Source organism: Nipponia nippon, unplaced genomic scaffold (genome assembly GCF_047370975.1).
Source record: "Nipponia nippon isolate SJK-2023a ecotype South Korea unplaced genomic scaffold, ASM4737097v1 scaffold_24, whole genome shotgun sequence".
Taxonomy (NCBI): Eukaryota; Metazoa; Chordata; class Aves; order Pelecaniformes; family Threskiornithidae; genus Nipponia; species Nipponia nippon.
This window is the reverse complement of record NW_028262341.1, coordinates 92,781-117,503: the sequence shown is the minus strand read 5'-3', so window position 1 is coordinate 117,503 and position 24,723 is coordinate 92,781. Positions and strand designations below refer to the sequence as shown.

Here is a 24,723-nt window from a genome sequence, read left to right as displayed (position 1 = left end):
CCTGGAAGGGACACCGCTCTTTGGGTGGCGTGGCCTGTTGTGACTGGCTGGCAGTCCCCGCGGCCCGTTTGCCCGGAAACCCCTCCGGCTGCGGGACCCCCTTTCTGTCCCCTTGGCCGCAGAGAAACACAGTGCAGCGTGGTCACTCAAACAGGCACCAGCAGCCACCTTTATTTGGCATGTTCCCCTTTGCAAAGGCACTCCTGGCCCCCGCCACCCGGTGCTGACAGCTCTCCTGCAGAAGAGGGTGGCTGCCACGCCGGCTAAGGCCCCTGCCGCTGGGCTCTCCGGGGCTGCTCACAGCTGCTTGGGGTGGCTGCCAGTCCCTGGGCCTTCCAGCGGCGCTCCAACAGCCTCGTCTTCTCCCCTCTGCTAAAGGAGACAGAAGAAAGGGCCTCAGCTCTGTGGTCGGAGAGGAGGGCCCGCAACGCCCCAAAGCCTGGCTCAGGCCGGTAGTTCTGGGAGGTGCTGCCGAGGGCAGCCTGCTGCTCTGCGTGGCGGCTCGTGGCCCCTCGTGCCGCGAGCAACGTGCAGCGCGAAGGCTCTCCTGAGCGCCCAGCGGGTGGGAACGCAGCCACGTGGATGGACAAGGCGCCTGGTTCGAGGCCGGACTGCGGAGCTGTCTGCGAGGCCGCAAGCGCCACCAGGGAAAGAGCTGCTTTCCCCAGGAGCTGCCATCAGTGGACACACGGGCAGGGCAGGGCAGGGCAGGGCAGGGCAGGGCAGGGCAGGGCAGGGGCACCCCACGCATATGGTTCTGTCGTGCTTTGGCTGGGATGCTGCCTGCCTCTTCCAGCACCCCGTGCCTGCACGCGCACGTGCACGTGCAGACGCGGGCAGTCACGCACACGGCCCCCATTGCCTTTTGTACCCAAAGCCTTGCCGTGGGGAGAAGCGTCCTGCGTTGGCCTGGGGCCGCAGAGAGGCCCCCGGAGGTGGCCTCTAAGGCCGGTCATTCCTGCATCGCGAGGAGCTGGGGGATGCCAAGCTGCGTAGCCTCAGAAAGCCTGGACAGCGCCAGGGCTTGGAGCCCCCCAACCTTTCCCTGGCCCCTGCAGGAGCCGGCACACACTTACTCTTGCCGGGCTCTCCCCGGGAGGTGCAGCTCTGCGCGCCCCTCTGATGCCCTCTGCCTTGCAGGGCTTTGGCATCTCTCCTGCTGCTGTAGCCCCTCCTTCATCAGCTTCTCGGCGTAGGCCTTTCTCAGGAGGTGCGGAGGGCGATGGGGATCCTCAAAGAGATGGCGGCAGGGGCTCTGCGAAGGCAGAAGAGACTCTCCTGAAGCACTACCTCCAACAGCTGGGGCTGCTCGCAAGGCTTCAGCCGAGGCGTGTGACTTGCGCAGGCTTGCCTTAGTCTTCCGGGCAGAGTGGTGCTGACCCCTCGCAGGGAGGTCCAGGCACTAAACAGACTGCCCGTGCCACAGCCAACTGCACGCTTTGGCCTGGGGCCTTAGGGACAGCTCCTCTGTCAGGGCAACGGGCAGGGCAGCGGGCAGAGAGAAGAGCCCTGCCTGGCCAATTGGCCACAAGCAGCGCTGCTGTGCCTGCTCCCCAGGGAGCAGGGAGGGAAAATGCCCTTTTCCTGGGGGCTGTGAAGCGCATGCCACACCTGGCCTTGCTCCGTGTTCCGTCCCCTTCTGTTGGCATGGTATTGGCGCCACGCTTCCGCTTCCAGCTCTTGGCGCTTGGATGCCATGAGCAGCCGGAGCCGTTTCCCTTCCCTCTCGGTGCGGAGGGACCTCGTTCCCTGGAGGCCACGCACACACGACACAGGCAGCGTTAGTCTCCTCGGGCTTGGGCTGGGCAGGAGGGCAGGGACGGTGGGCAGCTCTTGCCGCCTCTTCTGCCCCGGCCCAGAGCCCAAAGTGTGACGCAGGGCTGGCAAATCCCGAGGGCGTACCGTTCCTGAGGGCTGCGGAACACATGCAGGGAGCTGCAAGCGCGGCTGAGCTGGAGGTCTGGGCTGCTTCAGCTCCTCCTGGGGCTTCTGGATTTCTGGCAGGACTCTAAAGAGGCACGGCAGGCTGAGCTTGTGGGAGCCCAGACTGAGCCAGTTGCTGCAGGCTGGGCTCGCAGCCTGCCCCCGGCTCCGTCAGCACCAGGCGGTTCGAGAGGAGGGCCACGTGTCCAGCAGGACAGCGTCTCCGGGGCCTTTCGGCATCAGCACAGGCACCCCCGCCCAAGGGAATCAGCTCCCTGGCCCGACAGCAAGGGCGCACTGTGCCCCCGCGCCCCCAGCCACGTCGCTCCTCCAGGAGGCTCACCTGTCTGGGCCGGCTTCTGTGGCCTTAGCGTGGTCGCCTTCCTTCGCCAGCTGCCTGGCGAGAGAAACCCTCCGCTGAGCCAGGAACACGGGATCCAGCACGCTCACTGCAAGCGGGAGGCAAGAGAACAGCACAAGAGCGTCTTTGGGACCCTGCGGGCCAGAGCGGAGTGCCCACAGCCCCCTGCCAGCACCCAGCTGGGACATTACCTCTGCGGGTACCCCCGCCCCAAGGCGCCGGCTCTCTCTGGGGCTTCAGAGAAATCACAGGGGCCGCTGCTTGGTGTGGGGTCTCAGCTGCAAGCCTGGGAAGAAGAAGGCGGCAGCTGGGGAAAAGGGCTCGACGCTCCCTCGGGGGCTGACGCTAATAAGCAGGCGGACCGGGAAGCTCTCCTGGGAAAGAGCTGCTCTTGCCCAGGTTTGGCAGGAGAGGAGCCTCGGCAGGGGCCTGCCCCCACAGCAGGAGCTGAGAGCTGCTCCCTTGACCAGCCAGGGGCTGCACAAGCCATCGTGCTCACCTTGGCAGCGTGACGACCCCGTCTCGACTGAGCCGAGCGAAATCGGTTTTGCCCGGGAAGGCGACGATAGCCCTCATCTTGGCATCCTGCAAGGGGACAGAGACACGTCAGCAGACGCCCAGGACACGTGCTGGTTGCTCACAAAGGCGGCAAACCGCCTCGCTGCTCAAAGGCCCAAAGGCTGCTTCTCAGAAAGCCGCGCACCGCCGTCTCCCTTGATGTCATTAGCCCCTCCCTCGAAGGGGCCGAGGCGCTGCCGAGAGCCGGCCTGGCTCATCGAGAGCTTGTGTAGGCCAGGTGGCGAGGCAGGTGGTGGCAGCCAAGAGAAAGGCGCTGGGGAGAGCTTTGGCAGCATTGCCAAAGAGGCACGAGGAGGAGCCCCGGAGAAATGCCAAGCTCACCCCGATGAGAGCCGCCAGCATGTTCCCGGTCGCATCCAGCTGCAGGAGGCAGTCATCAAAGAAGGTCATGCTGACTGCTTTTCTTCGCACAGCTAGGATGCCAATGCCCTTGAAGGAGAATTCCACCTCCTTGTTGTCTCGGAGGGCTCCAGCGAAGAAGAGCAGGGTCTCGTGTATGCACTGCTCCACGATGTCTTGGCGGAAGCGGATGTCCGCAGCAATCTGCTCAAAGTCCAGTGGAACGGCTGGTGTGTCGTCTAGGACAGAAGCGCAAAGCAAGCAAGTCACCCCACCGCAGTTCAGCTGACTCCGAGACCGGGTAGCGCTGCCCCTTTCAGCTTCGGCCACGTCTCCAGCACGGACGCGATGGCCAAGAGAAGGCAAAGAGAAGCTTTGCCTCCTGCTGCGGGTAAGCAGCTGGAGCGTAGGGCGAGCTGGGGAGATGGGGCTGGCTCCCTGGGGAGGGGCAGGGTGCTGGGCTGCCGTCGGCATGCCCACGCTCAGCGCTCTCCAGGTTGGAAGAGCCTTTGCTCGGCCGTGTCGCAGAGGTGTGGGCGCCAAGTCAAATGCAAGGGCTGTGCAGGGGAAGCACCCCTCTTCTTACCGGGCATTTTGGTCTTCGCGCACTTGAGCTTGTAAAATTTCTTCAGAAACCTGCACGGCTGGAACACAGGTCTCTCCACAGGCAAAACCTCGTCCTCTCCCACTGTGGCCCACGCTGGGACAACTGCAAATGTCCCAACTCCGATGTCCACCGCCTGAAAAGGCAAGCAAGAAGAGGGAGCATTGGCAGTGCTGCGCAGGGGGAAGGCTGCCGCATGGCTGGCGTGGCCCTGGGGATGCTGCTTTGCGCCCTGCCCGCTCCGGAGCTCCAGAGGGGCAGGATGGGCCATGAGCAGGAGGCAAGGCTCACCCTCTTCTGCAAGAGCTGTCTCCGGATGTACTTGGATGCGGCAGCCCAGACTTTGCAGATTTCTGGAAAGCAAAGGCAAGGCACGCCATGCTCTGAGTCAGCAACGCCCAACCGTCCAGCAGCCCCCTACCCACGGAGGCGACAGTGGAGGGCGCTCAAGCCCCCCCTCGCCCTGAGCAAAGACTCGCACCGCCGGGGCTGCCCAGCTGCGTTCTTGAGCGCCCCTAGGCTCCAAGAAGCCCGCCCTGGGCCCCGGAAAGGCAGGCATCCGTCGTGTTTTGGGGAAGGGGATCCATCCCTTTGACACCGGCAGCGGCAGGAGGCCTGGCCTGCCAAAGGCACCCCCGAGCCCCAAGGCGCCAGCAGGCAGGGCTCTCCTTGCGGCCGCCAGTCCCTGCCAGAAGAGCCCCGCTACAGCCCCAGCCCCAGCCCCAGCCCCAGGGTTTCCACAGCCCATCTCCACTCCTCGTGGCTCCGAGAGCACTCCTGCGAGGGCTCCCCAGGGCCTTACCGCTGGTGGTGAGCTCCTTGAGGGTTGGAAGCTTCTCAGGCCCCAAGGGGTTAAAGAGCAGGTACTTGGTCATCTTTGCCCCCCTGCACTGCAGCAGCTGGGAGAGAGGTGCTGGTCCTGCTACAAAGCCCCTCTGCTCCTCTCCTCCTCCTCCTCCGCCTCCTCCTCCTCCTTCTCCTCGTCCTCCTTGCCGCTTCCCCAAGCAGCGTCTCCAACGCTCTCCCGCGGCTTCCCCTGACCTCCTGCTGGCGGCAGGGCAGCTCCTGCAGAGCAGAGGCGCTGGCGAGAGCAGCGCTGGCGAGAGCAGCCCTGGCGTCGCCCAGGCCTCGCCGCGGAGTGTGGCTGGAGGCACGGTGGGGAGAGAGAGCTGTTGCTGTGATGCACGTGTCCCACTGTGACACGGCGCCGTGTCACACAGGGCTGCGGGGACCCGCCACCTCGCAGCCCCACCCACGTTTGGCCCCAGCACGGGAAGGGCAGCCCCACTGGGCACCTGAGGCTGACACTCCCGCTGGCTATCTCAGCTCAGCCGCCCTCGTCTGGCAACGGAGAAAAAACTGGAAGCCGGGAAGGAACGCGCATTAATGCTGAAGGGGCTTTGCGAACTCGGAAGGGGGCTGGAGAGGGCCCGCTAAGTCGAGCCCGGGCCACAAGGGGAAGCAACGCGGAGCTCTGGTTGATGAGAGGACACTCAGCCCCTCCTGTCCCCTAGGGCCACTGGGATAGACTTCTTTCACCACCCCAGGAGGCACCCAGGAGGACCGCAAGAGCACATGGCGCATGGGCTGCTGCAAAGCCACGACGAGCCTTGCAAATGCATCCTCCCAGGCACACTCGCCATCCTGGAAGACTTCACTAGGCACGACTGTCGGCTTCCCAACCGCTTCGCTCCACCTCCGGGGGCCCCATAGTCCCGTGGGGACCGTGAGCACAGCTCCAGGAGCAAGAGATACACTAAGAGTGGTGCCAGGAGAAAGCCCTGCAGGCAGAGGGAAAGAGGAGCCCGTTACCCGAGCGAGGCGCAAAGGCCCCATCAGCCCAAGCCCCAACACCAGAGCAAGAAGGAGGCCCCAAAGGGCTGCAGCTCCCCGCAAAAAGCCTCTCAGTGAGCCATCCAGAAAAGCAGGACACAGTGGAGCGCAGGTGCCAGCGCCCTGGGCAGCGTCACAGAGCAGCCTGTCCTGGCATTGCCCTGGGCAAGACACACACTGTGGAAGGGAAGAGCACCAGCAGCATGCAAAGAGATGGGAATCTCACCCCTGCGGGTCCCGCCGGAGATGGACCCTGTACTGGAAAAAGGAACTCCACATTCCAAGCACTCGGCTTGGTGGCATCTGCAAGCTTTCTGAGGGTGCACTCAATCCCACTAGCTCTGTCCTTGAGGAAGATAGTCCACAGTATTGGTCCCAGTATGGACCCTTGAGGGACACCCCACCACTCCTTACTGCTTTCCATGTGGGCATTGAGCCCTTGACTGTACCTCTTTGGATGCGACCATCCCGCCACTTCCTTATCCATCTACTAGTCCATCTCTCCAATCCAATCCAGTCCAATCCATTCCATTCCAATGCAGTCCAATCCAATCCAATCCAATCCAATCCAGTCCAGTCCAGTCCAGTCTAATCCAATCCAATCCAATGAAGTCCTATCCAATCCCATCCCATCCAATCCAATCCAATCCAATCCAATGCAGTCCGGTCCAGTCTAATCCAATCCAATCCAATCCAGTCCAATCCATTCCAATCCAATGCAGTCCAATCCATTCCAATCCAATGCAGTCCAATCCATTCCAATCCAATGCAGTCCAATCCAATCCAATCCAATCCAATCCAATGCAGTCCGGTCCAATCGAATCCAAGCCAACCCAGTCCAATCCAATCCAATCCAATGCAATGCAGTCCAATCCAATCCAATGCAATCCCATCCCATCCCATCCAATCCAATCCAATGCTGTCCAATCCAATCCAATCCAATGCAGTCCGGTCCAATCGAATCCAAGCCAATCCAGTCCAATCCAATCCAATCCAATCCAATGCAGTCCAATCCAATGGAGTCCAATCCAATCCAATCCAATGCAGTCCAATCCAATCCAGTCCAGTCTAATCCAATCCAATCCAATGCAGTCCAGTCCAACCGAATCCAATCCAATCCAGTCCAGTCCAATCCAATCCCATCCCATCCCATCCAATCCAATGCAGTCCAGTCCAACCGAATCCAATCCAATCCAGTCCAATCGAATCCAATCCAGTCCAATCCATTCCAGTCCAATCCAGTCCAGTCCAGTCCAGTCCAATCGAGTCCAATGCAATCCAATCCCTATTTCTCCAATGTAGAGATGAGAATGTTGTGGGGGACCATGCCAAAGGCCTTCGAGAAGTCCAGCTAGATGACCTCCATTGCTCTTCCCTTGTCCACTGATGCAGCCACCTCCCTTCCGTGCCGCTGGTTTGAGCTCCAAATCTTCTCTCTTTCTAAAATGACTGAAGTGTCTACCAAGAAGGCCATTGGACAGCTCCTGAGGGTCAGCCAGGGGCTCAACTAAGGAGTGTCTTCAACAAAGCACGTTTCTCCACGTGAGCGTAGCTCTTCAAGGAGCATGAAGCCCCCCGGTTTCTTTGGCCAGTGCAAATGTGCTCTGAGAGAGTGCTGTGCCCAGGCATGGAGCTCTGCTGCTCCCTACAGAGCGGTGTTTGGATGCAGACAAGCCGTGCTCTGAAGCCCCCGTGCTGTGTGCCCTGGAAGGGACACCGCTCTTTGGGTGGCGTGGCCTGTTGTGACTGGCTGGCACTCCCCGCGGCCCGTTTGCCCGGAAACCCCTCCGGCTGCAGGACCCCCCTTTCTGTCCCCTTGGCCGCAGAGAAACACAGTGCAGCGTGGTCACTCAAACAGGCACCAGCAGCCACCTTTATTTGGCATGTTCCCCTTTGCAAAGGCACTCCTGGCCCCCGCCACCCGGTGCTGACAGCTCTCCTGCAGAAGAGGGTGGCTGCCACGCCGGCTAAGGCCCCTGCCGCTGGGCTCTCCGGGGCTGCTCACAGCTGCTTGGGGTGGCTGCCAGTCCCTGGGCCTTCCAGCGGCGCTCCAACAGCCTCGTCTTCTCCCCTCTGCTAAAGGAGACAGAAGAAAGGGCCTCTGCTCTGTGGTCGGAGAGGAGGGCCCGCAACGCCCCAAAGCCTGGCTCAGGCCGGTAGTTCTGGGAGGTGCTGCCGAGGGCAGCCTGCTGCTCTGCGTGGCGGCTCGTGGCCCCTCGTGCCGCGAGCAACGTGCAGCGCGAAGGCTCTCCTGAGCGCCCAGCGGGTGGGAACGCAGCCACGTGGATGGACAAGGCGCCTGTTTCGAGGCCGGACTGCGGAGCTGTCTGCGAGGCCGCAAGCGCCACCAGGGAAAGAGCTGCTTTCCCCAGGAGCTGCCATCAGTGGACACACGGGCAGGGCAGGGCAGGGCAGGGCAGGGCAGGGCAGGGCAGGGGCACCCCACGCATATGGTTCTGTCGTGCTTTGGCTGGGATGCTGCCTGCCTCTTCCAGCACCCTGTGCCTGCACGTGCACGTGGAGGGAAAGAGGAGCCCGTTACCCGAGTGAGGCGCAAAGGCCCCATCAGCCCAAGCCCCAACACCAGAGCAAGAAGGAGGCTCCGAAGGGCTGCAGCTCCCCGCAAAAAGCCTCTCAGTGAGCCATCCAGAAAGGCAGGACACAGTGGAGCGCAGGTGCCAGCGCCCTGGGCAGCGTCACAGAGCAGCCTGTCCTGGCATTGCCCTGGGCAAGATACACACTGTGGAAGGGAAGAGCACCAGCAGCATGCAAAGAGATGGGAATCTCACCCTTGCGGGTCCCGCCGGAGCTGGACCCTGTACTGGCAAAAAGAAACTCCAAATTCCAAGCACTCGGCTTGGTGGCATCTGCACAGTTGTATGTATGGATAACCCTCCCAGCCATTGTTGTTCAATAGCAAAGAGTAGTCCATCCAGGATCGATAGAGTTTAGAAAAAGCTGAGGGCTCACTTTTTATAAATTCTTCTATGATATTCCCCAGGGAAACTGAGCCAGGGAAACATGACTTCTCCAACCTACTACTGGTCAGGAGTTCCAGGAGATGCAAGGTTCCACCTAGATCTCTGCAGTGGTAGCACGCTTTGATTTCGCTCTGATGGAAGAACGTAAAACGTGTATGTGAAAAAACCCTCAGTGAAGGTGTTTTCTCTAGCTAACATAGGACCAGTGAAGCTGTACCTATCACAGCAGACAGCAAGAATCTATCAGCTGCAGCCATGCAAAAAAACAGGCTGGGAAAGGGACTCTCCATCCTGCTTCACCTTCTCTCTTTTCCTGGCAATTTGGGGTGACAAAGAGTTAATGGTTAACACTTGTATAATTACTGCTGTTTTTCCCTTTTTTGTGTATTTCCATCCCTGAATCAAGCTTTGGCTGCAACTTCAGGAAGAATTCTTACTAAAATGGCATTCTGCCAGTTAATTAGTAGTAAAAATAGTCATGACAGCAATAACAACACAACACTCATAAAAGAACCCATGATGTAATCTTTCCCTGGTATCATATGAGGTGTACTCTTTTACAAGTAAAAACAAAAATGGTCACTTTCCATTGGGTTTTTTCTCAGCTCCAAAAGCCCTCTCATAAGACTCACCCAAGATTTGTCTCCCTCCTGCCGCTAACAACACAACTTTTGCAAGGCAAATGTGATCTCACTGGCAGCTGGAGTACCCTTTGCCTTTACTCGATCTGTGAAGGTATCACTGATAAGAAATGAGGAAGGAGAAAAATTGTCTTGACAATGTGGGAGAAAACATCGGAGTTTGTATGTTCTCTTTCAGCTGTGTGCAACTTTGTAAGACTAACGTAAGTAAAAAGCAGCCACAAAGCATTGTCAGTCATGGCACTCCTGCCATTTATTGAACTAGGTATGCCCACAGGTCTCCTGGATGGCTCTGAGGAAGGCACATTTTTCTGCAGCCAGGTTTTCAAGCAGAACTACGTGTAAGGTCCGTAAGAAGTGGAGTGCGGCTGGCAAACGAACCTCTGTGTGGCCAACTGTGATAGAGGAGCACACCTGTGAGACCAGACTTCACTTCCAAGAAGTATGGGTGTAGCGTTTCTTCAAATGGGCATACAGAAATGTATTGATTAAAGCAGTGTGTGCAAAAATGACTCACACAAGCATGCAATCCAGTTACAGACTGGAGGGGAATGTGCAGATCTCACTGTGTAGTCTCTATTTTGTATGATCTATTGTCACAGGCTTCCCTGTGGGGAGCTCACCAGCAGACAAGACTCACAGTGAAATACAGCAGTCCTTCCACTTCTTTTTCCATACCTGCTCCTAAGAACTGGAGAGGCAACTGCCGCTGTGTCAGCAGCAAGACAGGAGCAGCATATGGGGATAAGGGCAGGATCCTGAAGAAGACAGGATGACTTCTCTCAGTTGCAGTGCCAACAGCTGCTGCTGGGAAGTGTTCACTGAGTTGCGAGCATGGTTCAGACAGAAAATTCTTGTCTTCCCAAAGCCCAAGGCAAATGGAGAGCTTGTGCTAGATCCTGTGGTGGCCTTCCACAAGCCACAAGAAAAGAATCAACAGAAGCTTCTCTACACAAAGTTAGAGACTGAGGGTGTGATCCTCAACTCCTGATACCTCCTGAGGAAAAGTTATATTCTCGTCACGTGGGCAAAGGGTGGAAACTTTGGGATGTAAACTTCCAAATATTTAACCAAATCTACTGGGGCAAAAAATCTTTGAACTAACCAAAGTTTCCCCCTGTGGCACTGGTGCAGTGACTCCTTCACAAATGTCACGTCAGGCTCTGCTGGGCTGCACGACTGGCATCCTGCCCCTCCTCAGCCATCCAAATGCTGGGTGAGGTAATTGTGTTATCATCTGTCACGTCCTGGGCCGGGGAACTTTTCTTGGGATGAAAACTGAAAAATGTCTTTCAAAAACCTATGGCAAGCCACATGTTAGCACATTGTAGCGTTATCAGAAAAACAACAGGGCCAAGCGCTATGTAGTGTGAACAACGTAAAGTAAGATCAGAAGCTAATTCCAGGTTTCAGACCATTAGTTCCCAATCCCAGCAACTTGCAAACATTTCCTGGTGTACTATTGTTTGGTCCTACTCAGGCGAGTAGAGAAGGCTCTCTTAGCAGCATATGGTGTGGGGGTTTTTTTTTGTAAGCTCTGCTGCCAAGCCTTTGAAAACTGGTTTTGGTGCTCACAAAGGGGAAAAAATAACCCATCATGTTCCTGGAATTCAGCCATCTGTTGGGAAGTTTAGCATTAGAAACCCACATCTCTGAATAATATATAGAATCATAGAATCGTCCAGGTTGGAAAAGACCTTTAAGACCATCAGGTCCAACTGTTAACCTAGCACTGCCAAGTCCACCACTAAACCATGTCCTCAAGCACCACATCTACACCTCTTTTAAATACCTCCAGGGATGGGGACTCAACCACTTCCCTCGGCAGCCTGTGCCAGTGCCTGGCTACCCTTTCGGTGAAGGATTTTTTCCTAATATCCAAACTAAACCTCCCCTGGCACAACTTGAGGCCGTTTCCTCTCATCCTATCGCTTGTTACTAGGGAGAAGAGACAGACCCCCACCTGGCTACAGCCTCCTTTCAGGTAGTTGTAGAGAGCAATAAGGTCTCCCCTCAGCCTCCTCTTCTCCAGGCTAAACAACCCCAGCTCCCTCAGCTGCTCCTCATAAGACTTGTGCTCCAGACCTTTCACCAGCTTCATTGCCCTTCTTTGGACACGCTCCAGCACCTCAATGTCCTTCTTGTAGTGAGGGGCCCAAAACTGAACACAGTTCAGTTTTTTATTCGAGGTGCGGCCTCACCAGTGCCCAGTACAGGGGGACAATCACTTCCCTAGGCCTGCTGGCCACACTATTCTTGATACAAGCCAGGATGCTATTGGCCTGCTTGACCACCTGGGCACACTGCTGGCTCATGTTCCAGACCTCCAGGTCCTTTTCCACCAGGCAGCTCTCCAGCCACTCCTCCCCAAGCCTGTAGCGTTGTATGGGCTTGTTGTGACCCAAGCGCAGGACCCGGCTCTGAGCCGTGTTGAACCTCATACAGTTGGCCTCGGCCCATCAATCCAGCCTGCCCAGATCCCTCTGTAGAGCCTTCCTATCCTCCAGCAGAGCAACACTCCCGCCCAACTTGGTGTCGTCTGCAAACTTACTGACGGTGCCCTCGATTCCCTCATCCAGATCACTGATAAAGGTATTAAACGGAACTGGCCCCAGTACTGAGCCTGGGGAACACCACTTGTGACTGGCCGCCAACTGGATTTAACTCCATTCACCACAACCCTCTGGGGCTGGCCATCCAGTCAGTTTTTTACCCAGTGAAGCGTACACACCTCCAAGCCATGGGCAGCCAGTTTCTCCAAGAGAATGCTATACTACTACTACTAGATGTTTAAATAAGTACTTTATAACTGCAGCATTTTGCTACTTCATATGTTGGAAGATCTATCTGTTGATCCAGATGTTTCAGAAGCTTGAGGAGATGAATTTTGCCTCAGATACTACCCGCAGTTATATTTACTGCCATCCTCTGTCTCCTGTGTTTTACTACCTGTCTTCAGCTCAACACAAAACATATCCGGCATTCGCTTCTTTTTCTCTCCTCTCAATCTCTATTTGGGATTCTGGGGCACTGTCAACTTTTCTTTTCCTGCAGTGGTTTTCAAACCTCTTTCCCATTTCTCTTGTGTTCTAGCCTTGAGTGGGCTGAGCTGTTGACAGCGCGCCTCTGCAGTCTGGACTTTTAAGGCTTTTTGCTCTAGATTCCCAGGATACTGATAAACTTTGGCACAGATCAAGGGGCTACGATTAGGAAGATGACAATTACGATAGGATATTCACACTGGGGACAAAGGAGACCACCTTGTCTCCCAAGTACAATTTGATACACACCAAATTACCTGGAAATGTTTGTTATGCTGCAGACCAATCTAACTGCTACCAGTGCTGGAAAGGCAGACAGGAGGCAATGCGTTTTGTGAAAAACAGGACTACTTCTTGTTCAGCTCTCCCGGGAACTCCAAGTATTGACTAGGAATAAGGCTGTGGAGCGAGGATTATTTAGTCTGCATTTGGACAAAGTCCCATCCAGAACTGTGCTTTTAACAAAAGTCTTTTTTGGGACGCAGTCATGAGTGGCTGGAGATCATAAACCCTGTCTAAATCACAACAAGGACCTATCAGTCTTCTGCTTCTAACAAAGCTATGTGGCAAAGCTTTACGCTTTCAGCACAGCACAGCTCCCCAGCATAGACTTCACTGCAGGAATAAGATTCAGTTTACTCAGATTGTCTGGAGAAGGAGCTATTAATTCACCACCGGTTATCTCATCTTTATTCTCACCTTATACCTGTATGCCTTGTTTCCAACTATTTTTCTTTTCTCTTTCCAGAAGTTGGTTAGAAATGCATGTTTCTCTCTCTCCTCCCACTTTTTGTCTAAATCCATCGCAGTAATTTGACCCATAAATCTAATCTAAAGCCTGCTGGAGTTAATAGGAAAGATTTTTGTGGTTTTCTCTATTTCTTCTGTAAACATCAGCAGTTTTTCTCTTTTCCACAGTATTATTTAGATTTCCTTATTCCTCAATGTGATGCTCTCATCCTTAGTTTGCAAAAACAAACAAACAAACGAGAGAAGTTATTTCTAAATAAAGGCAAGGGAACAAACTATCTCTGGATGTATTTTCAGTTGAAGTTCAACAACTTCAACTTTATGGAACTCCTGTGTTGAATAATAGCTCTTTGCATTTTGCAATATCCAACATTTTTATCTAGATATACTTCCTTGCATTTCTCCCTGAATTTGAGCTTTCCCTTTTAAAAATTAGCATCTTTCTAAAGTGTATCTCAAAGCCTTCTTTTCTCCTTTCTCTTCTTCCCTATGGGTCCCGGTTTCAGCTGGGATAGAGCTAATTTTCTTCCCAGTAGCTGGTATAGTGCTGTGTTTTGGATTTAGGATGAGAGTAATGTTGAGAACACACTGCTGTTTTAGTTACTGCTAGTAAGTGCTTACACTGGTCAAGGACTTTTCAGCTTCCTGTGCTCTGCCAAGTGCACAAGAAGCTGGGAGGGAGCACAGCCAGGACAGCTGACCCAGACTGGCCAAAGAGCTATTGCATACTATACGATGTCATGCTCAGTACATAAACTGGGGGGAGTTGGCCAGGGGGCAGCAATCACAGCTTGGGGACAGGCTGGGCAGCAGTCAGCAAGTGGTGAGCAATTTCCTTGTGCATCACTCGTTTTGTATGTTATCATCTTCTCTTCCTCTGCTGTTCCTTAAACTGTCTTTATCTCAACCCACGGGTTTTATTTCCCTCCCCGCCCGATTCTCTCCCCCATCCCACCGGGGCGGGAGGGGTAGAGGGGAAGGTGAGCACACTGCTCTATGGTGCTTAGTTGCTGACTGGGGTTAAACTGCAACACTTACATTACATGGAGCGTCACACAGCTGAAAATAATAGATGTAACTAGCTGGAACAACAGCAATATTTTCTTTTGAAAATGTTTTCTTTCTCTTCTCCCCCCCACCCCCACCTAGGGAGACTTGCAATGCAAAATCTCTCCTACATCAAAGACTTCCAATCTGTGAAGCAATAAAGCAAACGGGGATGCAAATCTAGTAATGAACTGTGTCTAGCATCACCTGTTATTTTTATTTAAAATTCTCCCTGAATCTGTAAATGCTTCCATTAGCAACAGCTCCTCCTCCAGCTTCCCTCCTCCAGGAGGCCCACCTGCCTCAGACACCCCTCCTTGGCTTTAGCCGCCCACCTTGCTTCGGCAGGTGCCTGGTTGGAGAAAACCCCCACTGAGCCAGAAGCACCAGCACACCCACTGCAAGCAGGAGGCAAGAGAACAGCACAAGAGCGTCTTTGGGACCCTGCGGGCCAGAGCGGAGTGCCCACAGCCCCCTGCCAGCACCCAGCTGGGACATTACCTCTGCGGGTACCCCCGCCCCAAGGCGCCGGCTCTCTCTGGGGCTTCAGAGAAATCACAGGGGCCGCTGCTTGGTGTGGGGTCTCAGCTGCAAGCCTGGGAAGAAGAAGGCGGGCGGCAGCTGGGGAAAAGGGCTCGACGCTCCCTCGGGGGCTGACGCTAATAAGCTGCTGGCAGGCATCTTCGGGAGCCACTGCCAAGTCCGTGGGGGACACAATTCTGTGGGACCTGTGGGGCCCCACAGTCTCCATCAGCTTCTGCGAGTGCTTCCCTCACATGACTGGCGTGGCCCTGGGGATGCTGCTTTTAGGTATCAAGATTTGACCCAGCCTCTTCCTTGTCCCCTTCTACCACATACTCTGTTTACTCCAGTCTGCTGTTGACTTCACTACACTTGTCCCATCTTCCTAGCCTTTTATTTCCACTTATATTGCACTTGTTGCTGGGTAGTCAGTTGCGAGGAGGACACATTTTGGACTTCACTGTCTTCCATGATGCTGGTTTTGAGCTCTGAATGACGCGCAGGCTGAACACTAGTAGCCCTGCAGGAGCAGCAGGGCATTTGTGCAGCTCAGCACTCAATTCAAGACCTATGGTCTGCTTTTGCCGAGGTCTGAGCAAACAACAGGCACCTTTAGCTGCCTCCTTCCTAAGTTTATGAAGTTTGATATACCTAGTGAGGAAATGGGACACTTTTCTGCCTTTCTCATGTTCCTGCATTGAAATCACAGCTTCTGCCACCAAAGTTCAAGGAGATTAATAGTCATGGCTACAACAACAGTGCAGAGGCCAACAGAAAGAGTCACTGACAGAGGGACATCCCTTTTGCATGGGGAACAGAGGGACAATGAGATGCTTTGTAGATTGGTCTCGGTAAAAAGCAGATTTTAAGCTCTTCCTTAAGCAATGACATGATGGCACATCCTTGTTGCATCAGCTCCAAGGGCAGTGCTTCTGATAACCTGCTAGGGAGCTGTGACGGATGCACCCACTCTGACTGAGTCAACAGCACTTTGGTTCAGGCACCACTGACGAGCAGGCCTGACTGAAACCAGCCCTGCTGTGCAAACCCTGAGAATCGTGCTAGGCCGTATCTTCTCAGGAACTAAGGAGTCTAGACCACGTCTTATCAGGAGCTAAGAGTACCAGCCTGAGCTGGACCAGACAAACTACAACTGCTACAGCTGCACTCCTGCATGTACACCAAAGCGGGGTTTGACCATGAGTCAAGTGCTTTACACTATAAATACCTGTTGCTCCCCCGAGCCCACTGAGCTCTCCTGGACGGCAGCAGGCTGCACGGCAGTGATCTCCCATTGGGCAGGGACACCTCTCAAGGTTACTCCTCGAGGTCGAGAGACCTCTTACCTGGCATCTGCTATCTATAATGAGGTAAGGCAACACTTTACATTGGGTCCAGAAGTATACTGTATGCTAGCGACATTTACATATATCCAGCTACAGCTTAAGTATTAGCAGTGTCATAAGTACTAGAGTGTTTGATTGCCATCTAATCACCATTTAAATTACTGCTTAAATAAGCACTTAAATCATTGCCAAATCACTGTCAAATCACTGTTTAATTAACATTCAATTATCACTTCATCACCATTCAATTACCATTTGGTTATCATTCAATCATTGATCAATTATTGTTTGATCATTGTTTAATCATTAACAAAACCCTTTTAGCTAACCCCACAACGATGACTTCTCTTAATAACTCAGCTGTGACAAGTGGTAAAGGCCTATTTATAGGACATGCACACACCCCCCCAGGAAGAAAACCCATCAATCTGTACAGTGAAACTTTCATTTTTCAGTCATCCTGAGTATTTTTGGTCACAGAGAACAGAAATAGATGGCAAACTAATTAACCCACTGACTTAATTCTCCCATTCAGAATGTTGCCATCTTTTGGAAAGAGCAAAAGACACAAGGGGTCATCCCTTATCGCAGAGCTCAGCATACTGCACGTATTCTGGGTTGCACTTTGATTGCCTTGGGTGGCTCTTTCTTTCACCAAAAAATCCCTATAAAGGCAATACATATAAATGAACTTCAGCTCCACAAAGTTTATGCTCACTTTATGCAAATATTCAATCCTCTATTAAATAAAAGATGAGCTGATGCTGTACCTACTGTCATAAGCACTTCATTAAACACACCCCTGGTCAGATTTAATGTCGTAGAAATTGTTTGCTCAAGGACCAGGTAAGTTAGCATCTATGGGCTTGAATTTTGCAATCCCCACTAGCCAAGACATGCAAACAATTTTCAGTTTGATGGTCATACATAACTATGGGAGAAAAAATTCTGAGGGCTGTGGCAAGGTTACTCTCAAACAAATGTTGGAAAAGGTGTGATTAGATGTTGGAAAGTTCAGTTCCAACATGCAATACTGAAATACCAATTTTAAAACGTACTTACAAATGTTTAATTCACTAAATTTGATTAATGGTATACACAACAAAAGGCAGCAGCACTTTCATGCACTTCAATAAGGTAGTATTTTTCTTTTTTCCCCCAAGACAGTCATCCAGCTAAGAGTCACACAACTCTACCATGGATTTCACTAGAGCCATTCTTGTTCCTCCAGGCCACAGGGTTAATTCCCCAACTGCTCTCACTCTTTAAGTTACCCAGGAAGGACCCACTGGATTCTGAAGAAATCCTTTTGCTCTAACTCCAGCCCTCCAGCTCTGTGAGGAAGGAGTGGATATTCATAGGTGTGCCAGTACTCTAGCCAAAGCAGAGGCCTGTCTCACCTACAAATCACAGATGTACTCATCAGGATAAAATGAGTATTCTCTTGCCTTGAACTTGAATATAGGTGTACTAAAATGGTATAACAATAGTATGTAAGTTTTTCGTAATACTGTGAGCCAGGCACAGTTTTAGATGACGATGTGAGCAGTGTGATCATCCAAAAGGCAATGGTGGGTCAAGCCACACAAGAAGGATGAGTGGCAGGACTGAAGAAATCAAAATAAGCAGAACAGTGAGCAGAAGAGACATGCCCCCCCCTCCCCCCTTGAGGAAAGGGAGGGCAACAGCGTAAATACAGGCGTGAGGAAGGAGAACCTGAGAAGAAAGGTAACTCATTCAGTTTCATTCTGATTTTTCTCACTGAGGATCTCTCAAGCCTGCTCACCTTGACCCCAGAGCAAGGAACCACCAGGGACTCCAGCCATACAGACTCACTATATAGCATCAGCTCCATGATACTGTAAACACCACAGCTAATTCAGAATACGATTGTGTAAGTTAATACTTTTCTATATGTACAGGTACTGATAAATGTTGTGTAAGAGCTGCCCATCGGTGCCAAGTGCACCATTAATCAATGACTTCAATAAAGTTTAAAACTGGCCTGATTTGTCAGGCTTCTAAACACTTCCATCATAGCAATACCTAATCCTCTGCATTAGATGGGGGGGGGGGGGGGGGGCGGCGGAGAGAGAGATACAGATACATTCTGTTGCAACAGCAACAGTATAAATAGCAACAAGTATTTTAGAGTGGGTACACCATCTCCCAAGAAAAGAATCAAGTCTATACTGACTTCTAGCAAAAGCAGAAAATTCTAAGTTTAGGCCAGACAGGTTGAAGTGGGTAACCCCTTACTATTACTAGGACATTATTAGCAATTTCTTTTACATGGTAAGCCATAACTTAAAAAATCTGCTTGAAAATCATGGTTTTTTTCTGACTTGTCAATTGCCTTGTTTCATCATACCAGGGCTCTCAAGCAACCTTATGCACAGAAAAACAACTGCTGATGCAAAGAGCGAGGAAAAAAGCACAACAGCTACTCTTCTGTACAGGGAGAGTGCTGGAAGTAACAGGCTCGGGACCTTCCCACTGGTCTTTGGTCTTGCTGCTCAGACCAAACTGGCATAAATATTTTGCTTACCAAAAAAATGAAGCCACCAAGTTTCCCACTGTTCACACAGTTGGAGCAACACAATAACAAAAATGGTTTCTCTAATCCTTTATATGCACAGTCAGCAACTAGAATATGCAGCCTCCAATCTTACAACACTAGTAGTTCCGCAAAAGAACTTAAGATTTCACAGAAACCTAGTGGGGTTAAGTGAAAGTCATCTGGGAAAGCAAGAAAAGGTAAGTATTTGCTTCTACTTACCAATGCAAAGAGCTTAAAAAGAGACACAGATGAGTTAGCTTGGCATCGAGAGAAGCTGTATGTAAAGAGGTGTTTCCAACTCATGGTAGGGTGACAGTAGTAAGTAATTTTTTCAAGACAAACACGTTAGGTCATGAAAGAGCTACTTCTAAAACCAGCCACTCTGGGAGCTGCTCCATCCAATGGAGGTGCTTCAGACAAGGAAAAAGCACTTTGCTGTGTAGTCGGTGGAGACAAGTGAGCAATTCCACAATGGTGAACCACAGCACAGAAAACAGCAGCGCTTGTGTGCTGGCTACATCACAGCACTGAATATGCAGTTTGTTCAGACGTGCTAGTGTGATCCAAAAGGCCCTATTTTCAAAGAGGCTTGGCACCTGTGGTATTCAAAATATGGTGTTCCCACCAAGTGCTTAAATACCCTTGAAAGATAGGATCTGCAGTGAAAACAGAACGTATGGCTATTAAATGATTTTTAATTTTTCTTTTACTTTCAGCTTCTATTTAAAAGCCCAGGTAGAAGCTCCAGATACATAATAGAGGGTCCCTTCTGAACTGAAGTGTGTTTTGCAAACTCATAGCCAACGTAACGCTTTGATGCTAACAGGAACGGGGACATCAACCAAGGAGCATACTAGTTGGGTTCAACAAACAGGAGGAATACAAACTGTTGTCACACCCTTCCTACCAGAGCTGGTTAAAAAATTTCACATAATCTGCTGTGTCAGAAAATTCAGTTTGCTAAGAATCAAACCGTTCCCTGGGAACGCTCTGATTTTCATCAGATGCTGCCAGCACATTGAGCCCATTTTAGATCACAACAAAGCATTTCCTTCTGAACACTCTGACAACAGTTCTGAACCAGGCATTGCAAACAATGTTTTGCTATGGCCATTTTGGGTTTCTTGACCCGTCAAACCACGACATTTTAGAACTTCCACTGCAGAACAGATTTCAAGCTTGCTGGTGTTCCAAATACTGATGACAAAGACTCTTTCAGAAAGTCAACAGCTGGAACTGCTCAAGGCTGGTGATTTTGTACTTTGTACCAATTCCCTCTGGTTTTCATTCCCTTTTCTTCCCTCTTCCCTCCTCTCCTCTCTTCCCTTCCCTTCCTCTCTCCTTTCCCTTTCCCCTTCCCTCTCCCTGCTCCCTTACCCTTCCCTCCCCTCCTCCCTCCCTCCCTTTTTTTCCTTCCTTCCTTCCTTCCTCCCTCCCTCCCTCCCTCCCTTCCTTCCCTGGTTCATGAATTCTGGAAGTTCAGAAAACACAAGCTGAGAAACACAAACTGTAAGGCAATTAAAAAAAAAGAAAAAAAAAAAAAAGAAGTTAGGAATACTTAAACAAGCTATTGAAGTAAATCATTTAGTGCTTTCAGCCCTGACTCCTAAATTCAAATCCGTCCTGCAGGAGGCTTTGGTGCTGTGACTTCCCCTGTCCTTTCATCCAGTCACACATACCAAATCCTTCTTCAGTTCTCCGTGTACAGAATTAGACTCCCCTGTGCAGTGGATCAGAAAACACCAGCACTGGAGTCCCTCTGAGAAATGCCGACGGGAGCTCGCTGACTCTGCTGAACTCTGTGTAGGCATCTAGCGTCTTAAGCCTCCAGTTTAAAAATCGAAAAGCCACTTGATGCAAGCTCTTCCCTTTCTGCACTTTTTTCCCCTTTCCCCTCACTGCATTTAACATGTTGTGACTGCTCACATCTTTAATCTGAAGGGTAGAATCTCGTAACCCTCTACCTCACAAGTTAGGATTTGCTCCAATGGTATTTCACATTGCCATTTCTAAAGAAAGCTTCCCATTTCATGGATGAGAACTACTCATATTCAGGTCATGTTAAACTGGAAGCATTCCTGGGTAGTTTATGGGATGGGCTCTCTTTAATCTCTCTACTGAAAGTAGATCAACTGAATGGGTTCTCTTAAATGTGACAGAATATTTTTGACTGTCATTTTCTCCAGCTATAGGGAATCCATCTACGAGGAGCCTAGAATCTTCTTGTTCCTCTACAGATGTATCTGACCTATATGAATTGCAGTCTGCTTTTGACCAGAAAAGGTTTTTTGACATTGTTTTGCATTTTCATTTGATTCTACAAAGGAACATTATCCTGTATGTTCCCAAAGAGAAAAAAAAGTCATTTATATTAAAAAAGGCATTTCAAGGAAAACTTGAGTAATTTCTCAGTTTACAAAAAGTCTAAGTTTTGCTGCAGGGGTAAAGGTTGCTGTTGAGCTAAGTATTTTAAAGTTGTGCATCAATTTCCCCTTACATTGTGTCCCGAGGTTTAATACACCTAGTTCTTCAGGGCTAACAGAAACTACTGTTCATCAACACCCAACTATGCATTACAGCAGATACAAGTCTTGTTAGAAGAGGGAAGATGGCAATACAGGGTTGAGACACATGGGTTTAAATTATTCAGTGCCAAAACATCCAGCAATACGCTACCTAAGAAAAAGCAAATAACCTGTATATGCAACAACTAATGTTTGGGCTTTTTTAATTAACTAGAAGATAAATGCAAAGATACAAGCTCTGAATACTGCCTGGCAGTCTGACACGCGCCATAAAATAACAGAGCTTAGGTTTCCCTAACAACTTCAGTGTCGAACACTGAAAATCTAATACTTCAAATCCACCACTCTCATAGGAATGAATGCTGAAAGAAGGCATGGAAATAATTCAGCTAATGCTGTGCTGTAACAGCTAGTGTAATAATGCTATCTGCAGGGTTTAAGCTTCTGAAAATAATCTAAAAAATCACCAGGTCCCCCTAGAACCAGGGTCCTATCATAACATCTTCCATGTTTCAGAAACCAGTTTGTTCCACATTTGAGTTAAATCCAAAGGTTTAGATTATTTCTAAAGCAAATTAGTAAGAAACAGCCAGGAGCAACTGCAAGGTTTTGCACTGTTGATGAAGTCCCAAGTTTAAATTGAAACGTGAGTCTTTGCAGACCAAAGAAGTGAGCCAGCTTGTACATCCCAGAAGTTAGGACACGTTCTCAACTGCAGACATTCTCTAAGCTCCCAGTCCTCCACACACAGCTACGTTCAGCTAAAGCAGTAATTATCAAGATTACAGTAACACTAATGTAACTGCATTTACTGTAATCGCCATGTTTCATGATGACGGAAAACTTAGATGAAGAATGATCACTGTGGTTTGCTAATGAGAATAAAGTCAACAAGTGAGAAAGGTGGGTTTACTTCACAAAGGTCTGAAGGTCTTCTGGCAAAATGTGCTACCTCCATTGAGTCGCCCTCCTGTAACCCATGCAGTTACCAAACCAAAGCTCTGAAGAATATCATTAGGGAACAAGGAACCAGAGGCTGAGTAAACAATATACTCAAGGAACTGCCTAGAGCTGCCTTTGGACTGGTGGAACTGGTATCACCTATCTCCTCTGCGGTATTAAAAAAAAAACAGGGCTATCATTAAGATGTAACGATAGGGCAGTATCCTAATATAACATACGTCGGACAGGCAAATAACATGGCACAAGTCACTGCAATTCTGGCAAAGCTGTGGCATGACCCCAGAGACATCAAAAGTTTCCTAGGGGTCCACGGTCCCACCTGATTTCTCCACTATTTCCTCCATTTGTGTTATTTTCAAAAGCTGATTATGGCTTCATTTTTTGGTTTGCTAAGTCCTCACTAACTCAGCTCCAGTCATCCACTTTGCTCCCGATTTCTCCACGTGCAACTGGAGCAGGATTTCCCCACGTGCACCTCTGACTTCCTGACAAGTTCTAAACAAAATGCAGCAAAAATCCACATGATCGCGAAAACTTAAGCAGCTGCCATTATCAAGAAGATATGCTTATTTAACCAGGATCGTTGGATTGCAGCTAAAGACAGTCTTCACAAATGCAATCGCAGTATCCCTGCCTGTGGCTGGACACTAAATCCATTTTCAAGTTCGGTTTAAATACAACAGCAAATTAAACACTGCATCTCCTGTACTCCTCCATCTCCAGGCTCTACCTTAGTTTCAAGCATCTGTCACAGAGGTACACTTAAACCAACCCAAACGAAAGACAAGCTCCAACAACTTTATTACACAAAACCACCAAAACCACACAACAGAAACCAATGAGAAACGGGTAAACTGGAATCAATCCACACTCTGATAACATTTAACACCTAACAGGTTTGAGACATCAGTCGGGGTGTTGTTACTACACGTCAATACACACAACAACGATGATCCAAAGCGCGCACACACACTCACTCACAACGGGGGGAACCCTCTCCTCCCCTGGGTACCCCACGATGTCATCGCTCACCCGGGGCGGGGGGGGTCACCCTCACACAAGGATCTATCCAGAAGAAATCACTCACCAGAAGGAGGTGAGGGCACTCAAGCCCGCCAAGTTTCCTCAGGCAGCGTCCCAACCCCACGGGAGACGCCTCGAACACAGACCCGCCGCTCTGAGGACACCGCGACACGGGGCGGGGGGGCGGGGCTGTCGGGCGGAGCCCTACTTATACCCTCGGTCGGAGCTGCGCTGTGGTCCTAATTGGTCATGATCCAGAAGCTTCTCTGAGCCGAGGCACCTCATTGGCTGCGGACCAGCCTGGGACCGAGAGGCCCCGCCCTTCCTGCTCCCCCGCCGAGGCGGGCGCGTACCTGGGGGCGGGGGAGAGCGCAAAAGCCGCGAAAAGCCGGTGATCGCCATGTTAAAAGCCCCGGTCCTCGGGGGCGGGGGCGAAGCGAAGCGTACCTGTCACAGCCTCCCACCCTCCGTTCTCTTGCTTTCTGGGGTCTGACGCCCTCTAGCTGCTTACACAAAGAGCTACTTCTGCCTCGGGAGCCACCAGTCAGCTGCCTGACGAAACCCCCAAGTTTCTTGCCGAATTCACTCCCCTCTAGTTTTCATCAAGCCATCCAGGCCCCAAGGCTCCCTTTTCCTGCAGCAAGTAAACCTGCCCCTTCCCAAGCCACACCGGGAAAGAAACCTCCCCTCTGCCACAAGCCTTGTGCCCTTCAGCACTGCGTCTCTCCTGACTGCGTGCCCCAGGCTCCAGTCCTGAGTCCAAGTTCTTCACCGTAAGAAACCTTGGGACGCCTACGTGGCTGACAAAAGCACACGGGAAACAATCCCTGCAAGTGAGGAAAATTGAAATTGCCTATCACAGACAGCTTGTAACAGAGAAGCCTCTTAACCACGAGAACAACCAGCTAGGTGCAATGAACGGGGAGAATATCCCATTGCCTGACCTTTTAACAGCCAAGGGCAGGTATTTTTCTGTAACATAGGCTCCAGTTCCAGTAAACGTCATTGGACTTGACACAGGAGCCACATGGTGAAATCCTGAGCTTTATTTCACACGGGAAGCCAGGCGTGCTGATCGCAAGCATGGCTCCTTCTGGCCCGAAAATCTACGAGTAACTATTAAGTCCCTGGAACAGTGCCAGTTCGTATCCAGCTCCTAACGTGAATTTGAAGGAGACAGTCCCACAGTGGGGCTGCTCCTTGTCAGCTGTAACGATCTCTGCAGTATGTTCACCATTCAGTAGATAACAGATACAACCTCAGCTGCTCAGGTCACTGTACAGAGACCTGAGTCAAGTAACATTTTTAAAAAGGGCTGGCTCAGGAAAAAACACACGTGCTACTCTAAACCCAGATGTGGAAGCATTAAAAAGAGGGTAGAGCCTGACAGAAGGGCAAGAACTACTTAAGCGGAGGACACGGGGGAAAGAAACCAGTGTTTTCTCGTTCCCCTTCAAATGGGTGTCCGAGGTGTCAGCAGAGCACTTTACATGAGGATGGGGGAGACCCCTGCAAAAGTCCTCCAGCACACCACACTAGGATGTGCGGAGGAGGTCGGACACCGCACTTCGAGATGTGTGAGCAACGCTCGGCAACACATTTAGCACGGCAAGGAAGAACCCTGTTCTCCTTGACACTGAGGCTGCCCGAACCCCAGGCTGCTGTTTTAGAGAAAGCAGAGTGCA

At 51.3% G+C, this 24,723-nt stretch overlaps 1 protein-coding gene across 1 annotated transcript; it reads right to left on the bottom strand.

The window, feature by feature from the left end:
* Nucleotides 1–263: 263 nt before the first annotated feature.
* On the bottom strand, nucleotides 264–24,044 carry LOC148055289 (uncharacterized). The gene is made up of 12 exons (XM_087761351.1): nucleotides 23,983–24,044; nucleotides 23,319–23,391; nucleotides 23,103–23,192; nucleotides 3,789–3,942; nucleotides 3,185–3,441; nucleotides 2,784–2,869; nucleotides 2,476–2,570; nucleotides 2,267–2,372; nucleotides 1,903–2,008; nucleotides 1,612–1,749; nucleotides 1,077–1,255; nucleotides 264–372 (listed from the first exon to the last, which is right to left on the bottom strand). Exons 1-12 carry the CDS (start codon nucleotides 24,042–24,044, stop codon nucleotides 264–266), a joined length of 1,455 nt encoding a protein of 484 aa, XP_087617477.1.
* Nucleotides 24,045–24,723: the final 679 nt, after the last annotated feature.

Excerpts from the sequence above, each read along its gene's own strand:
- LOC148055289 (XM_087761351.1), bottom strand. The coding sequence starts at position 24,044 with ATGACGTTTACTGGAACTGGAGCCTATGTTACAGAAAAATACCTGCCC. Across the intron at positions 23,193-23,318 it reads GCTGGTCCGCAGCCAATGAG|AGCGGCGGGTCTGTGTTCGA; the intron begins GTGCCTCGGCTC and ends CGGTGTCCTCAG. Across the intron at positions 2,870-3,184 it reads TGCTGGCGGCTCTCATCGGG|GATGCCAAGATGAGGGCTAT; the intron begins GTGAGCTTGGCA and ends GTCCCCTTGCAG.